The sequence below is a fragment of the Lonchura striata genome, chromosome 22 (genome assembly GCF_046129695.1).
Source record: "Lonchura striata isolate bLonStr1 chromosome 22, bLonStr1.mat, whole genome shotgun sequence".
Classification (NCBI taxonomy): domain Eukaryota; kingdom Metazoa; phylum Chordata; class Aves; order Passeriformes; family Estrildidae; genus Lonchura; species Lonchura striata.
Window position 1 is genome coordinate 184228 of NC_134624.1, and position 18336 is coordinate 202563.

Sequence of the window (18336 nt, forward strand, 5' to 3'; positions counted from 1 at the left end):
TTGCTGTAAAAATAAAAAAAAAAAAAACCGAAAAAAAAAAAAACCTAACAAAGCAAAAACCCGAAATTAAAAAAAAAAAATTAAATGAGAATCGTTCATTTCAGAAGGGTATTACTACATTCAGCCCTACATCACTGCCCTACCCCAGGCACATTTCTCTTTGCCCCACACAGAAGTGATTCACTGCTAACGTCCAAGAGCCGTTGAAAGTGAATATTTGGAATTTTTTTTTTAATAACATTTAGGAATCATATCCAGCTCTGTAAAGAACGAGCAGCTCCCGTGTGGGTGTGCACACGTGGAAATAAAAACCTGAAGTCATCAAATCTCAGAATGATGTGTTTGAGAGGGCACCTTAAGGCCCATCTCATTTCACCTTCCACTAGCCCAGGTGGCTCCAAGCCCTGTCCAGCCTGGCTTCAGACACTTCCAGGAATGTGGCAGCCACAGCTTCTCTGGGCAACCTGTGCCAGGGCCTCCCCACCCTCACAGGGAACAATTTCTTCCTAAGTCCTGGCAGAAAATCCTTTAAAGATTCTGCAAAGGCCAGGCAAACACGTAGTCCAGGTGACACTTTTTTTTTCCCCCACAAATACCTTTAACTACTGAAATCACTTTGAAGACCAAGCCAAAAGGAATGTTCCCATGTGACCCCAGAAATAAGACTTACCTGGGAAGCCTCAGGAAAAGAACAACATGGAACAGCATTGAACAGAAAAGCTTTCAGAAGGCAAATCCACCTTCAGACAAAACAACCAAAGTTAATTCAATATATAAAAAAATAAAGTGTAAGAAAAATAAACATGTAAGAGGCCTGCAAGAAGTGATCAACAGAGGCATGGGATTGTCTTTAATTTGCGTCAGGGAAGCACATGTACCAGGATTTCTATCCCATTAATTAAGATTTCAAAAAGGGTAGAAAACTCCTTTTCCTGCAGTTGTAATATACCCTCTTCAATTATGATTATGTCCCATTAATTTCAACAGGCTCTTCATAGCTGACATTCTCGCTGACATTTCAAGAAGTAAAATAGCATTAAAGTCTTATTATTCGGAAAGAAAGAGAAAATATTTACGGCAGGAGCTCAGTTCATCGCAGAAGACTGCTATAAGGGAGCATGAGTGATTTACTCCTTTCATTATTCAAGTTAAATAAATCTCCTCCTTTTCAAGCTATTGAATGTAGAGTTATGCTGGCAGAGTGGATTATATTTGATCTATGTACCATGACAAGTACTGAAAATTGTGGGCTTCATTGCTGTAGTCACCCACTCCTTCCTGAACAGGAGAAAAAAGTGTCAATACACGGAGCAGCCTTTGCTCTGTGCCTCAGCACAAGAAAGCACAAAGCTGCTCTGGAGCTGTAATGAGTGTGGAGTCTGACTCCATGGAAACTGAGATAAACTCCTCTTAACTCTCTCAACTAATGATCAGGGTGTGGCGTGAGACAAAAATTTTCCTATCCATGAACGTTTTATTTGCATATATCTGAGTTCATGACAGGCTTGCATTAATGCTAACTACTTTTTTATTTTTAAGCGTAGGGATGAAGTTTTAATCACTGTGGAAGAATCAGCCAATCTGATTCAGTCTGGTTTCTCTATCGTTTGAAAATGAAAGTATTTAAATCCACTGTGGTTGTTTCAGGAGAGCAAGATGATTTTCTTGCCTTGCTCAGCAGATAAGCAGCTCTGATACTAACCCTCAGGCTTTAGTCTGGGTTTCAGAGTTTGGGAAGCTGGTAAATGCTACAGGATCCTGGACAATGTTTAAGAGGTTTTGCTCCTCACTGGGATTTCTGTTATCTCTTCATCACAGCCTACTCACACCACACCCCAACACAGCCAAACCACCACAGAAAAATCTGAAAAATGAAACCCCCCAGTTTCCAACCACAGCTCAAAGTACAAGGAGCTCTGCTGTTTACTTTATAGCCCACTTCATCTGTGGACTTTTCAGCAGACCCAGGAAGACTCCCCATGCAATCAAACCCTTTTACTTTGCATTTCAACCTTTCAAGTTCCTCATTTTAGCCCTAGGAACAGCAAGCCTTGTTTGATACTATCACTACAGCAGAGGTGCTACCACAACTGCCACCTAAATAAGAAACCAAAGACTGAGTTTCTAGCATGTTTCTCCAGGAAATTTAGGAACAAAAACCACAATCATGAGGGAAAGTTTTATTTTACTTGTAATGCCCACATCCTAAGATTAAAGATATTTTTTAAAAATTAGCTGCAAAGAAAACGATAAAAGCAAAACAAGAACAGATTTTTACACCTTTAGGAAATCAAGAAAAAAATAGGCACAAGTTTACATTCATTAGTTTCAGATATGGCAGAGGAATGTTCTACTGAAGAGGGATAAATAAAATCCTTCTTTCTCATTTCCCTGTATGAGACAACACAAGTCATGCTCTTCAAAGCCACACTGATCTTGTAGATACAAGGCAGATTTTTCCTCATATTTTTTTTTATTAATGTGCTTTAAAGACCATAAAGACCCTCCTAGAGTCATTTGGCATAGTCTCTACATACATACTAAAGTACCAAGGATGTACTTTAACCTCTGGTGAAGCTTGTTACACCCTCCACATAAAAAATGAAAGTCATGCATATTTTAAATTCTGTTTAAGCATCAGACACTATTGAGGGATTTTATTTCATTGCTGCTAAGCCACTTTAAATCCCCATCAGTGTTAAAATCTTGCAAGTGTCACCCCTGGATGATTTAACCCCTTGAGAATAAGGGTTCATCATAAAAAAAGGTGAATGTCTTATCTCAAGGGATTCTACCCAAATACACAGCTGCTACTAATACTGAAGAATTTCCATTGCTAAACACAATATGCTGGGGAAGGGGTTTTCTAGGGATCTCAGGAAGCCAAAGGGCAGGCAGGTGTTCCATCACACCCTTTAACTCTACCCTGCAATACAGGTGAGTAGGAGAGTCACCTTTTGGGCTGGGCCCTGCTTTGGGTGGGATCAGTGCAAGCAACCTGGGGGCTGCATCCAAAAGACTTGAACACAGCAGGTGCCTGACCACTGCTCAGGCCAGGGAAAGCTTCTTCCACAGGAACAGCTCCTGTCAACCCACTGATCCTCCAAGTTCCCTTCAGAGGCTGCACACGCCTTTCTGCCTTTCCTCTTGAGCTACTCTCGGACTGGGGAGGGACAAAAAGCAGCAATGAAGTGAGGGGGAGGTGTAGAGAAGTTTAACATCCATCCCAGTAAAGATAAAACCAGTTTGTCTCAGCAAACATCCTTGGCTGGTGCAGGACCAAGTCACTGCTGGTGGGAAAAGGTGGAGAACTCGACCTTCAAAAAGCTGCGGATGTTCCCAAGGCAGATTCCTCTTTACCTTATCTGGGAGGGCTGTGTAACCTACTTGCAGTAAGGGCTAAGGAAAAGCATCAAGCTGTAATAAAACAGTCTTTCTTCATTCAATTGATAAAGAATTTACAACTTCTCAGCTTAAAAAGCCACAGTGCAAGTTAATGTTTGCTTCGGGGGACCCTGTTTCAGTATCCTCTCGTGCAAGGATGCAAAAGCCCAAAGTCAGCAGCCAGTGTTTTTGTCTGTACACAAAACAGGCAGGCTGCCCAAGAACTGAGGACAAAGACACTCAAAATAGAAAATAAATACACATAAAACAACACTAAAAACGAGAATTTAACAGCACTGATTGTTTAGAATTACAGTCCATCTCATTATATTTATCTTCACATTTTAGCATCTTTTTAACCATTATACAAAAGTTGCTGAAGTGACTTTCTTCCAAACCAGCCATACAAAAGCACAAAGCACTATCAACATTATTTTTTTGGCAAAGTAACTTGCTTTCAGAATATACCATATTTTCAAATCATAGTTTACATGTAGCAGGTGTGTCATGCTAGTACAACATCCTCCATTTCTTCTCTTCCTGCACACTACCAGGGGTAAGACCCTTCCTAGTTCCAACCACTGTCTCTCAAAGCCTTCTCATAACAGTTTATTCCACGCAGCCTCACTTGGGGCAGCTGCTCCTAATTTCTGCCTCAGCATTGTCCTGTTTATTGCATTAATCTGGTTTCCAGATAAGCCACATCAGTCAGATGTGCTTACAGAGCACCAGATGTTACTGTGCTCTACACACACCCCCCTGCAAACAACTCCGGAGCATTTCAAGGAAACACAAAACCACAGATGGGTCAGGCTGGAAGGAACCACTGTGGGTCATCTGGTCCCACCTCCCTGCTCAGGGAGGGTGTCCCTGAAACACATGGCACAGCACATTTATCTGCTCCTTTTACATCCTCCTGTTTACTTTTTTTCTCTGTTTATTTCCTTCCTGCTTTTACCAGCAGAATCCACATTAGATGTCTGAAGAGGAAGAAAGCATTTGTATTCTCCAAGCCCACACACTGACTTTCCACTCATATTCCAGATCCTTACATGTTTTTTTATCACTTGCAAAAAATACGTCCGGGTAAGCCTTGTGTCTTTCACCCAGAACAGGCACAAGGGGTAACTAATCAGAATGGAACAAAAACAGTGAAGCTCATGGTTTTGTGGAAGTCCTAAAGACCTCCTCATTCTGAGGGTTGGACTTGGACTTGTATTATGGACTGAAACAGAAGAAGGCACAGTCTGGATCTCTACTTTTATCTGTGGCATTGTACTCACATAGGACTCAGCAAATCATTGCAAACCTCAGTCCTGCAAGCCAGGACTGTCTCAAGTCAATAGCATGAAGCTGAGTCAGGAGAGGTTCATGTTGGATATCAGGAAAATGTTTTCTACCCAGAGGGTGGCTGGGCACTGAACAGACTCCTGAGGGAAGCAGTCACAGCACCAAGCCTGACAGACTTCAAGAAGTTTGGGCAACTCCCTCAGCCCATGGTGGTAATGTTGGGGTGTCCTGCACAAACACAGAAGTTGGGCTCAATCCTGATGTGTGCCTTCCAACTCAGCATATTCTATTATTCAGTGATTTTTATGATTTACTAAGTCCAGCATGCTCCACTGCTGCTGTCCTACACGAGTATCCAGCTCAGCTCACATCCCAAAGCAGCCAGATTCCAGGTGCTGGCTGAGCAGTCAGGATCACAGCATTTGAGAAGCACTACCATACACACACACATCTGATGATTACCCAAAATTATGCTGTATTTCTTAGTCCTGACAGACTGTAAAGACTCATTTCCTCTCCAGAAACTTGATCACAGCTCTCCAACTATCCACACACATAACCTCACATCCAGCATCTACACCTCTCCCTACCCTGCGCACAACAGCAACAGGCACCACGTTATTACCCCTTCCCCCTGCTTGTACACACCCCACACCTCCTACCCAGCAAAAGCTGCTGCTGGCTCATTCTGAAATCCAGCAAGGCACTCTGATGGATGGCAAAGACTTTGTGCAAGCACAGGCAGGATCCAAATCCCGCCCTTCTCACACTAACCTGCCTCAGGGGCAAACATAAACCTCAGCAACCTCCTAAGCAAGGATGACCAGGACACAGAGCTCGTCATCTGGTCTCCAAAGAGCAGCAATACCAAGGGAACAGACCAATTTCCCAATTTTCAGACTACTTACAAAAGTCTGCATTTTACTTCAGTGCTTTACAGAACTATTTCTTCCTCCTCAGGAAAGAAATCTTTGCTAGTCACATTGCATATGTTACCACACTTAAGGTACAAATCAGCAGTAATTAGTGTTTGTAGGAACATAGCAGAGAAGAACAGTAATAAAAATCCCAAAGCAAGCAAAGCCTCCTTGAGAAGCTAATGGTCAAGTGGAGAATTTACCAACGATATTCCTGTTCCCACACACAATCGTAAACGTCAGAGATTCACCTCCCAGAAAACACAAAGGCAAAACAGGTACATACATTGCCCTATTCAAGAGAATTAGGCAAAAATCTGGGCCCGGGCAGTTCAGGACACAATGTATATATGAAACATTGAAAGTAATAATAATGACAGGAAGGTGGAACAAAGAAGAAATTCAAACCATAAGTTGGCAAGTGGTCCTGGATCCATCCCAGCAAACACTACTGGCTACAAAAAGCAGAAGGTCCCACCAGATTGCTGTGTGTTCGCATAGTCTTGCTGCCACCACTGCACTTTGCAGGTAGTTTTATCCATCTCTGGGAGGAAAAGGTCCTTGTACAAAAGTGTTTTCCTCCACTGACATCAGATGAGCTCCTCCTTCAGCGGCTCGGTTTCCCCAGGAAGCACGCCGTTCATCTCCGGGGAAGTCTCGGTGCCCAGATATCCTAAGAGGATCTCGCTGCGCCGCCGCGACAGCTGCAAGATGTCCTCTGCCAGCAAGTGCACGGTCGTGTACCTCACATTGTCGAAGTCAAACATGTCCTTCAGATACTGCACGATCTGGTGCTGCAAGAAAAGGGAGGGTACAGTGAGACCTCCTCCAGCTATCGGTACCAGCCACCAAGAGCACACATCAGCAGCTTTAAGCCAGCAGACAGGAGTCCCACACAGATGAGGCACACAAAAACCACCTTACCTTGAAGAAACTGCAGACTTCAGATAGCTGCTGCTTGGGCCCCAGAAAACCAAAGGCTAGAACAGGACTGACATGCTCCGATACGGAGTAGAAATGAGAGATAAAGCCATCTGGTACCTGTCACAGGGAAGGACAGAATTAGTTGGTCTTCACTCTCAAGACAGAATTAGCAGCTTATTCCATATCAGCCACCGACTTCCCTGCCAGAAAGCTTCAGAAACTGAAGTTAAGAGCTATTTGGAACAACTCTTCCTGCAAAACTACATTTATCTTCCAGATCTCTTGAAGGATGACTAGAGCTTTTTATCTTCATGTTTCTAAACTGCTATTTCAAGAGGAAAATGAACAGAAGAAAATGAAAAGCAATCACCAGCCAGCCTTTATAGCCTCTATTTATAATTTGCTGACCAAGCCAGGAAAGGACATGCAAATATCCAAGGCAGAGCTACTGCATGACAGCACCAGTAGAGCTTCCAATTCTCTCATTTCTGCCTGTGCCATCTCAGGAGCCAAACCCTGTCGTACCAGCTGGCTGTGGGATTGAGCTGAAAAATTGCCAGAGGCCACAGACCCTGTGGCAGAACCAGGGTTGTGAAGTTGTGGCTTCCTGTTCCCCTGCTCCATAAACTGTCTGCTGTGATACTTCAGGAAGTCACAGATTTAAGTGAAACACATCAACTAATGGCTAATTAGCATCAGCACTGGGGAGTGGAGCAGTGCCTGAACCTTTTGCTGCCCGCAAGGAAAGCACAATTCAGGAGCAGTCCCTTGTTGCTTAGAGTCTGTGGCCATTCCTACAGTATTGAGAGCAGGGAGAAGGAATTCCAGACAGGCAATACTGTCATTTGAATCCTCACATTAAGAAAAAGGAAGAAGAAACTCAGACTGATTCAATGAAATGCTGGCATAGCACTGTAGCAGTGACTGCAGGACCCCAGGGTTCTAAAGTGTCACAAAGAACATGACTCTGTTCAATCTTCTACCACTTAAGATTTTGTACTTTGTCAAGATCTGTGTTCTCTTTTCAGCCTCAAATACATTATATTCTTTCCCTTTTGATTAATTGTGCTTACCATCAGAAGCCTCCTTTTTGCTTTCAGAACTGACCAGCAAGCAGTTGCTAGAGCCTACAATTAACAGAGAGAGCCCATTAGTTACTCAAATTATTTAAAAAAACACAAAGTTTACCAACACATTGTCATCAAAACATCAGCTGCCCTTTTGTGCCCAAAAAGTCTTTAAAATGACAAAATTGAAGTGAACTGGAAGCAGATTTAGCCACTTCAGATCCATTCCAGAGAAGCCAAAGGGTTTTTGAAGATTGTTAATATGATCTGACATAGCTGCCCAACAGCCCACGATCCCCTGTAAGCGGACAGCTGTTACAAAGTGTTGTTTTACTCTCAATCTATCAAACTAATCAGTCTTAAAAATACAGCTGGAAGGCAGAACTAAAGGAAAGCTTTGCAATTTGAGCTTCAGTCTGCTGAGGAACTGCCAGAATAAATGGCTACACGCTAAAACCCACATATTTTTCCCTACATTTTGACCATTTTATTCTCATTCATAAAAATAGGTACTGTCATCTTTTAACATCTCCATGGCATCCCTGATAAAAGCCCCTAGAGCCATAAGTCTCATTGCCAACCAGATGCTTTCAAAATAAGGAAAGCTTTCCTGTAAACAATTTCCACGCACAAGAAGGCTGTTGTTTAGAACTTCAGGAAAGCATGGCAACTATAAAGAGAGAATTCAGCTGAGCTGGGGAAGATGAGGTTATGCTCTTTTCTGGCCTTGGCACTGGTCTCACACTCACACCAGCACTCCCTGTCTCACGCACCGTCTCCTTGAAGCTGTCAGACAGCCAGCGGTTGCGCAGCACAGCCAGCACAGAGGAGGGAGGATTCTCCAGATCCTCAAAAGCATCCATGAGGATGAAGTCCAGCACAATATCAAAGAAGCTCATGCACACCACCTGTCAGGGAGCAGAACAGTCAAGGGAATAGGTTTTAAAAAGAAAGACAGGCTCTTTTGGTTTGAAGCAAGGAGATGTAACAAGCTGAAGTCCATGTAATTGTATTTCAACAGCAGGTCTTTCACACCTGGGCCATTCCTATATATGCATTGTAATACAGTCACAGTGGTTTGGCTTGTAAGGAACTTAAAAACCATCCAGTTCCACCCTGCCATGGGCAGAGACATCTTCCACTAAACCAGGTTGCTTCAAGCCCCATCCAGCCTGCCCTTGAACACTTCCACAACCTCTCTGGGCAAGGATTATCTTCTAACTCCTCTGCAACTCTGTAAAGACAATGTCTTTACCAACCCCTCTTCCCTCGAGCTCCTGCTGAGTGGTTGGCCAAGTCTCCTGCTTCAAGGCATAACGCAGCATCTCCTCATAGCTTTCCAGGAAAGCTTTGGGATTCTGGAAGAGCAGATAAACAAAACAGAAGTTTAACTACTTGGATTTGAGCTGACATCAACATCACAGTAATCACGAGCATGCAGATCCAACAGACTGGAAAAACTCTGAGCTAGGATGGGAGAACAAGTATCCCTGTGCTCAAAACACAGTTTAGTTGTTACACAAACTTCCTACCTTTTCAGCTTTTGTCATCAGTCCTATCATCATCTGCTTCCCAACCTCCCCAAAAAACAGCTGGTTGCTTTCATCCTCCAGCAGCTCCTGCAAAGGGAACACAGATGTCTCTTGTGAGCACCTACACATTCTAAGCTGGGAAAATTCTAAGCTGGGAAAAAAAAAAAAAAAAAAAAAAAAGGGGCAGGAAGGACAGGAAGCAGTGCAATGCTAGGAAACAAAATGCAGTCTCCAGGAACATGCTGCTGGCAGCCATGTGCCATGGAAACCTGGGAGCCTGGAGCCATCCTCACCTGGAATGCCTGTCTGACACAATGCAGCTTCGCCAGGAAATCCTGGTCACTGTAGCAGCCAAGGAGCTCTGTCCTAGAGGGAAAGGGGAAGAACTGTGTAGATTCCAGTTTTGATGTTGGTGTTCCTACAACTATGGTCTCCTAAAGACAAAAAACTAAATTCTCAGTCTGTGCATAGGAGAAAGGAACAGTCACATTCCCTTTATCCAGCTCCCTGTAGGAACAGAGCACCTCTGCCAGGCTGGTACAGGACTTTGCCAGCCTCCCAGAACAGTCACACTTCCTATCACTGATTTCCTGAGACAATTACTCTTTCTTAACATGCAAGTCCCTAAAATCTGGGGTTAATTCCCTGGGAAGGCTGAACCAGCATGAAGGATGCTGTGATTTTATGACCCCAATGGGTTATTCTGGTTGTGGGGCTGCTCAAAGGCAGATGATGTGTTCACAGCACCCCAGGGGACACCAGGTCCCACAGCTCCAGCTGGCTCTTCACCTCAGCGTCCGGCACGCCACCTTCCCTTCTTTCACCAACTGCAGAGCTTCTTCGTATGCTGCCACTGGCTTGGAGAGGTGGAATGGTATTTGCTCAAAGGGGAGAGAGTCAAAGAGCTGTAGAGGTAACAAGAGACATGGGAAGAAAAAAATGAGCTCGTTAAATATTTGCAAATACACAGTTCACACAAGCAAGGTGGGCCGCCTTCAGAAAACCTTCAGCAAACCTTCAGCAAAGTTTGTCAGTGACAACTCTTTCATGGAAAGATTTACACTACCAAGTCATCTTACATAGATAACAGCATTTTCCTAGCTGTTATGGCATGTTTTCTATAGTAGGTAAGATGACATGGAAGTGCTGGTTGGAAAAGCCCGCACCATCCCCCTCATTAAGACCTTTCCTAACATCCATCATGAACCTCCCAGCCTGGTATTGTTGCTCTGTGTTTGATCATCTTCCTCTCCCAAGATTATGTTTGGCTTTGCTCTGCTGCCTTTGTGCCTTCCCTCCAAGTCACTGGGCTGTGACACACAGGTGACACTTCAGTCACCTCTGCTGCAGAGAAGAAGGAATCCTCTGAAGTGGAGCTGTCCTCATCATCCGTCCGCAGCCGCAATGATCCATCCGCCAACGGAAGCATCAAAGTCTTCTCTAGAGAAGAGAAAGAAGCCACATGTGTTGGAGTTCATGGACCAACATTCCTCTTAGCTCCTGTGCTCTCTTCCACGCCCACTTTGTCACTCCTCCTTCCCCTGGCTTATAGAAAAGACATAAAACCAGGCAGGAAATTGGCATTTTACTGCAGCCAGGTGCCCTACCCAGATCCAGCAGCACGCTGTCCGATGGGAGCGAGGAGCCAAACTCTTCCTGGAGGTGGTAGGCTCGGTGCAAGAGGGACTCCAGCTTCTCAGCAAACTCCCTTTTCTGGGACTCCTCCTGGAACACACAGAAATGTCACCCTTAGTTAGCCAGCTGGGCACAGACAGATTGGACAGCACAAACATGGAAGGGAATTTTCAGTAAAAATGGGATTTGCAGTCTGCAGATTAAATGATTAAAAATAAAAAGAGAGAGGAGCCATTAATCCTACAATGCAGCTAATAATGTATGGGGATGGGGAGGGAAGCTTCTACACAGCCTACTCAAACCCTCTGGCTTTTGAGCTTTACAATTTTGTTTTCCTATTAAAAAGGGAAGAAAGAACTAAAGAATTTTAACCTGTCAGCCAGAAAAACAGGTATTTTAGTAAGTTATACACCACTTAAATCTCTTCTAAAGTTAGAATTTAGCCTAACTTGCAGGAGAAATTGCATCAGGAAACCTGTGTTCAATATAATAGGATATCCAGAACTGGACAACTGAATATTTAGATTAAGGTGCTGGGTATAAGCAAAGTTTGCTATAAACAACACAGGAGGATGAAAAAAAAAAAAAAAGGTGAGGGGAAAATAAGACTTAAGCAGCATCTTGCCTTCGTGCCTCTGTGTTTGCATGAGTATCTCATCCAGAAGACAGGAGCATTAACAAGAAGCACAGAATCTATTTTCATAATGAATCAACTGGTTTTAAGGCAGTTTTAGAAATACTACAGGGCCCTTCAAGGAGAGCCAACAACAACAGAATCCAGATTTGACTTGGATAAATATGATCCAGCACAAAAGATGAATGTCCCACATACTTACTACACCAGACTCTGTTTACAAAAGGCTGGGAACACTTTTTTTTTTTCCAGTGAGAACTCCTGGAAAGTTTGGAGTTCAGCTCCTTTCACAGTCCTGAGTTACAGCAGGTTTTTTGGCTTTGTGGTTGTCACTGAGCCATTCTAGTTTAGATCTCCTTTAACACAGATCTTCCATGTGAAGTCCTCATGTCCCAGACAGCAAGGGGTGTCCTAAAATCCTGGTTTCTGTAGCTGCAGAGGCTGAGTGAGGTACACATCTCCCTGCAGGGACCAGGGCCATACCCAGCTCCTACCAAATTCCCACTGCTTTCCTCATCCACACACACAGAGCTGGGCTCTGCTCTCCACCCAGCTCCCAGAAGTGGCAGTGACCATCAAGATCTTCATTTTAAATGCATTAAAAAGTTACAGAGACAACACTGCCAACCAAAGCAGTGCTGCTTTCATCACAGCTTTTCTCAGCACAGGCTGTGCCACGGGAGGACACGTGTGACAGTGAGTGACACAAGGCTGGAAGGTGGATGGAAACACTGGGGAATGAGGGGGCGAGCCGTATTAAAAAGAGAAAGAAATGAAAAACACCCACTCCCACTGCATAAGGAAGCTGCAGATACAGACAGCTCTTAAACAGAGTCTGGCCTGACTCTGCCCTTAATTTGCTCTCCTTTTAACCTCCCACTGTTTACAGCTTCCAGCACCCAGTCTGGCCTTTCAGGATGTGAGGACCTACCTCTGAAATGTTCTCAGACATGCTCTCTTGCTGTTTCCTGCTGTCCCAGGGCACAGGGGTGCTGGTACAAGCACTGTCCCTCTGCCTGATGCTCAGAGCCTGTTCCCATTTCTGCAGGGCCTCCTCAAACAGCTCCATGCCTGGAAACACAACCAAATACTGGCTGTGAGAGTCCCAGGGCACTCAGGAACAAAGAGATACAGGATGAGTCTTTGCTCACTCAGACAATCCAGCAAAGAGGGAAATCCCTCCCCAAAATGAAGAATAAACATATTCTATTTCTTTCCTGTTTAAATATGGTTTACTACGAATTAGAAGAAGAACGTCCCCAAACTGGTAAAGTATCATCCATGTTACTGCCAAAATACTGTTCTCTGCACAAGATGAGCTTGTTGCTCAAGAACAGTATTTTGGAAGTTAATTATTCACTGACAAAAAAGGTTTGGTTTTTTTGTAAGAGAAAATGGGATTTTTATTTGAGCTTAAGCTGAGAATGGAAGGATCTTTCTGTTAGAGCTCTACATTGAGCTGCTGATGCTGTGTCAGTTCTCACCCTCTTCTTGCTCTCACAGTGATAAACAACCCCTCCCCAGAGCAATGTTACCCTTGTGCCTGCTTACCTTGAACATAGAGGCTTTCTGCACTGGAATCACCAATGGCTCCAGTATCTCCCATTGCCTGGGCCTCCCACATCCCTGGGGGTACTGGACTTGAGGAGTTGACTGCTACCATCTGCAAGAAGGGAGCAGAGAGCAGCAAATGCCTTTTGAATTTTCTTAGAGATGCTAAGATCAAACAAACACCACCAGCCTCAGCAAAAAGGCATTTTCTTTCCCCGTGTCTGCCCTTGTGCTCCCCTGTATCAATAAGCAGTGAAAGGAGAGCACTGATGGAGGAGACAGCCCAGGAAAGCTCCAAAGCAATTGCTACAAAGGCATCAGGATTTTGATGGAAAGCTCGTGTCAGCCCCAGCTGCCTGCACAGAAAACACTGGAGATGGCAAGGAAGCAAGCACAGTCCAAACAAAAGAAACAGTTTCCCAGAAAAAGCACAGCTGAGGATTCCCCAGAGGGCAAGGGGAAATCCTCACTCTCCTCTTTGTAACCAGACCCTCTCCTGGGAGGGCTGAGCTTGACAATCCACACAGCAGTGTCAGTTCAGCTTTGTCCAATTTCACACCAGGGCATCGATGTCTTCTAAAGTCTGACCCAATAAAGTGCTGGATTAAACACTATCAGTGACCAGTGTTTTCCCGTGGCTTACAGAAGGATGTCCAAACATGAGCCTGGTACTAAAAAAAAGCTACAATAATCAGCTGACAGATGAATTCCTGTCCTGCCTCCAGTGATCAATCCCTGTGGAGTGTTAATAAATCACCTTGAGGTCTTGAACTGCAAATCATCAGTTCACTGCTGCCAAATTACTTACTGGATGGCAAAGAGGAGCCCAGGAAGCAAATGAGAGCACAGGCAAAACCTGCAGCTGTGCAGAGGATGAGCTGGTTTTTTCCACCAAGTAATATAAAAACTGTAAGTACAGGGTCAGCTCATCTGTACAGAAACAGATGCCTCTCTGTGGGGATATCCCCACCCAGGCATCAGCAGTGGAAAAAGGTATTTATTTATGGATTGCTTTTTATTTAAAGAGAAATAGAACTTCAGTGATACAAAACCTGGACAGCATCTGTGTGAATTGAGAAACCATGGGGGAATTACATGGATGTGAGTCCCTGTGGAGGGGAACGAGCTGGCCACAGCCTGGTGCTCATGGACACATCCCAGCCCAGTTCCCCAGGGAATGCTGTGCCTCCCAGCGCCGTGCCAGCACTGCCGCCTGCTGGAGACACACTTCGGCCAGCACGGATTCTGGCAACTCCTGGTGCTTTAGCTGTACTAAAAACAGCAACACCAGCATGCGCTGAGGAGTGCTGGAACCCAACAGCTCCTTTCAAAGGGGTGATTTTTCCCCTCTCCTTGGCCCAGCATTCCCAAGCAGCCTCTGAGCCTGGGCGATGACAGGGATGGCTTTGCAGCAACTCACAGAGGTTCATCTGTGTCCCCCCCTGCTCCAACAGAACCTTAGCTCTGAGCAATGGGGATGTGAAACAGGTCTTGAAGACACAAATGCTTCCAGTTTTGGTCTCACTAAAGGTGGCTATAAGCACTTATGGCTTCTTCCACCTGGTTAAGCTTGAAATACCTGTACTCATAGGCAGCTTTTTTGGCTTTGGAGGAGGTAGAATGAGTGGGTTGTGTTCTCACCCTGTGCTGTCTTCTGAACAGAGCTATCAGATTTTGGTAGCTAATTTGGTTTTAAGAAGAAAGCAAGATGTGAGCAGCCCCAACACAGAAGGGAGGGGCTGCTGGGCCACCAAACTCCCATCACAGAGGGAAGCAAATTGTGAGACCTATTGCTGTGAGACCCAGAAACAGAGAGCTCCAAGGAATCATGGCCATGTCCCACAGGGAAATCCCTCCTGAGACTCCTCCTTGGCCAAAGAACTGGCCAAGGAACCCTGGAGCTCCTGGCCACAAAAAAATGCTGCTCACAGGGAACTCCAGACACTCAGTACGAGGTTAACATCAGAACCTGCCCTACAATTATCCTGCAATCTGCTCTGCTCTGTGGGCCAGCACAAGCCCAAGGACTTGATGATCTTGTGACAGATCATGCTCTGACATCTCCCAGCCCTGCTAACAAGGTCCTTACCGAGGCAAGGCTGTGGGAGGAACTGGAATGTTTGCTGGGCTCAATGGAGGAAATCCCGCTGAGCGTGTCATTGCTCTTGCTGCCAGGGCTCTGGACTCTCCTGCTGGAGTATCCTGCAGTTGGGAAGGTCACAAAAAAACAGGATTTTAGGCACAGGTGACTGCAGCAGGGAATAGGGAGGGGAACATCACCTTGTCTGGTGTAACTGTGAATGGGCAAAGCAGTATCCAATACCTAGAAATAAGCCATAGAACTCCTGTCTGCTCTGAGACTGGTGTCAGTGGGGATCTGAGGCTGAGGAATGTATTCACTGCTTATGGACAGCAAGAGGCAAGTGGAAACAATCAAGCAAAAACTCCTCCACCTTCCCTCAGGACAGGCAGAACACGGACACAGCTCCCTTGATTTTCATGTTTCACCAAACAAATGCTTAATCCCTCAAGTGCTTTGCTGAGGGTCTGGATCAGTCTTACCCCTAAAATCAGTACAAGTGGTGAGGAAGCTGCCCAAGGTCTGGGAGTCACCACAGAGCAGGATGGACAGTCCCAACTGCTCAGCCTGGCTCAGGCCACCCTCCCTTTCCCTCAGCTGAGCACTGACATCATGAGATCAATGCACGCAGGTCACTGCATGCCCGGGTCATTATTATTGGGGCAGCCTACAGAAAATGGGATGGGAACTACAAACCCCGGGGAAAACATCAGCACACCTTTTGTTCCCAAGACTGTGAGCTCACAGTCTCTCCCATTGCTCTCCAAACCCCAAGCTCATGGCACTGCTCTTCAGAATTCCCACTTCGTTCCGCATCAGAGCCCTACACAAAATGGCTTTGCTCTCCCCTCCCCATCGCTCCCTGTACAACCTCCTTGGGGATTTTTCCCTTTTTGCGAGGCCAACCTTTCTTCACGGAGGAGACCCTCCTGGTTGGCAGGATGGGCACTGTGATCCCTCCTGGTTTAAAGCCACACTTGTCCGGAGCAATTTGCTTCTTTCGGCGGCGCCGCCGCTTCAGCTGATGAGCTGCAAGAGCCAAGGCCACCGTCCCCAGAGCCGTGGCAAACAGCACCTTGCGCAGGCCTGGAGAGAGCCGCAGCTGAGAGAAGACAGACTGTAAACACAAAAGAAATGGAAGAGCAACAATGAAAAACCAATTCCACAGTTTTTTGGGTTTTTTTAAATTTTTAAAACAGTGTTAAACATGAAACACCTTGGTTTTACCCTGCCACCCATAAAACACGCCCTCTGCTACACAACTAAGACGTAGCAGCAAAGAGACTGTGGAGCATCATTTTGACAGGACCTGGAGAACTTGGGTCTCGATCCTCATTTCCAAAACATACTGCAAAATCTGCACACAGCCTGGGACAGATGCAATGCAGGTTACCCAAATTCAGCTCTGAAACATTGGTGTGAAGTTGAGCTTTACTGCTCCGAGTGCTGCATCACTACAAGTGGGGAACATATTACTGTTCTTTGAAAGACAAGTCTTTTTTTAGAGCCTTTGATGAAGAGAAAGACTGAACATGGATATTCTCCCAGGGAGGGATGTGGGAAGTGCTTTTCTCTCCTCTCCAAGCCCACTCAGAACAACTCTCTTCCACCACCCCAAACTCCCCCTGCAAGTCCTCCAATCCCTCAAACTGCCCAGGAACCCCAGCACCACCCCACTGTGCCTCCATCTCACACAGTCAGCCCCACAGAGTCAGCCCAAGGAATGTGACAGGAAAACCCTTCCTGCTCCTTGTACCTGCCCAAAGGTCGTGTAAACAAACACGGGGATCTCTGCCACGGTCATGGCCAAGGCCTGCATGATGGACATCCCCTCTGTCCTTCTGAATGCCATGTCTGCAGCAGGATCCTGGCACCTTCAGGAGCCACAATGGGGAAGGGCACTTGTGGATGCTGTGTGAGCTGCTCACAAAAGAATCCAACTTTTCTCTGACATCTGGCTCAGAGTCCTGGAGTTGGCCTTCATCCAACAATCCTCCTCCTGTGGGAAGAGGGGGGAAATCAGGTGAGTGAGGGGAACACCCGCCCTGCTCCTTCCTGCACTTTACAAAACACACTTTATGTCACTTGGAGCAGCGAATGTAAAATATCTTCTCACCACCAGCAGCAATTCCTTTGTTTGTCCTACTAACCACGGGGACAGATTCCCAAACTGCTCTACAGCAGCAGCACCCTGGGATTTGACAGCTCCCAGAGATTTCTACATGTACCAGACCTGGCTGCACATGATTGGAGGGATTTTGTTTGCAGTCCCCATATAAAAAAAATCCCAATTATCCCAAATAACCATACACACATTTTCACTGCCAAAACTGCTTTCACACAGTTTTCTGTGCATCACAGCCCTGCTCAAGAGCCACCAACCAAAGGGGGTTTGCCCAGGAGGTTTCAGCGCTGCCAGCGGGGCTGGGCAGGAGGGATGTGCTCAGGTCAAGGACGGAGCGACAGAAGGCACTGATGTGTGACCCCAGAACGCGGTGACAAAGCCCTGCCCCGCCTGACGCCTCCCCGCACCCACTGCCCCGGCACCGCAGGGAATGTTCTCCGGGCAGTGGGAGCCCGCAGACACCGCACATGGGCTCTCCCCACAAGGTTAAACACAACGTCCTGGCCACGGCAGGACGAGAAGAGCAAAGTGCCGGGAATTTTGGGCGCAGAAAGCAGCCTGGGGTTACCATACCGGGACAGGGAGTACAGGCACCGAGGTACCAAGGCAGCCCCTCTGTTTGCCATCTCCCCCAGCCCTGCCCGCCGTGGGGTTCAGCCCCCCGGCCCGGCGGGGAGCGTCCCACGGGACCCCCCGCACCTGCACTGCAGCACCTGGGCCCTGCAGAAAGCGCTCCCGCAGCCCCGCAGCATCCCCCGCACCCCTGAGCATCCCCCCGCGCCCTCGGGCGCCTCGCAGCCCTGCCGACCCCCGGCCCCCCGCATGCATTCACCCCGCGGGCATCCCCGCCGCCCGCGCACCTGGAGGTCCCGCACCCGCCGCGCCTCCCACCCCCATCACCGGCTTCAGCCGGGGTCCGCGGCTCGGCGCTCCCCCCCCACTAACGATGGTGCGGCCCGGCGGGCCCGGCCGCAGCGAGCGGGCGCGGGCGGCACCACTCACCGCGGCGGGGGGGGCGCGCGGCCCCGCTCGGCGCCGTCTCTCCGCGCCGCGCGCCATGGCCGCGGAAGGGCAGCGTCTCCTTCCCCCGCGCCGCAGCCCACCCCGCCGGGGGCGGGGCCAAGCGGAGATCCTGCCCCCGCTCCCATTCCAGCCAATCAGCGCGGAGAGCCGCCCGCCGCCGCGCCAATCGGAACG

At 47.0% G+C, this 18336-nt stretch overlaps 1 protein-coding gene across 2 annotated transcripts; it reads right to left on the reverse strand.

The window, feature by feature from the left end:
* Positions 1-2165: 2165 nt before the first annotated feature.
* MIGA2 (mitoguardin 2) lies at positions 2166-18238 on the reverse strand. 2 transcript variants are annotated; one of them, XM_021551367.2, is made up of 16 exons: positions 18142-18238; positions 16771-17013; positions 15921-16131; positions 15024-15136; positions 12935-13046; positions 12315-12454; positions 10722-10839; positions 10454-10554; positions 9904-10019; positions 9408-9480; positions 9115-9201; positions 8842-8940; positions 8356-8490; positions 7589-7642; positions 6516-6632; positions 2166-6385 (listed from the first exon to the last, which is right to left on the reverse strand). In XM_021551367.2, the coding sequence occupies exons 2-16, from the start codon at positions 16864-16866 to the stop codon at positions 6182-6184; spliced, it is 1776 nt and encodes a 591-aa protein (XP_021407042.1). In that variant the 5' UTR covers positions 16867-17013; positions 18142-18238; the 3' UTR covers positions 2166-6181. The 2 variants fall into 2 exon arrangements, with proteins under 2 accessions (XP_021407042.1, XP_021407043.1); XM_021551368.2 differs by lacking the exon at positions 18142-18238 and adding an exon at positions 18000-18077.
* Positions 18239-18336: the final 98 nt, after the last annotated feature.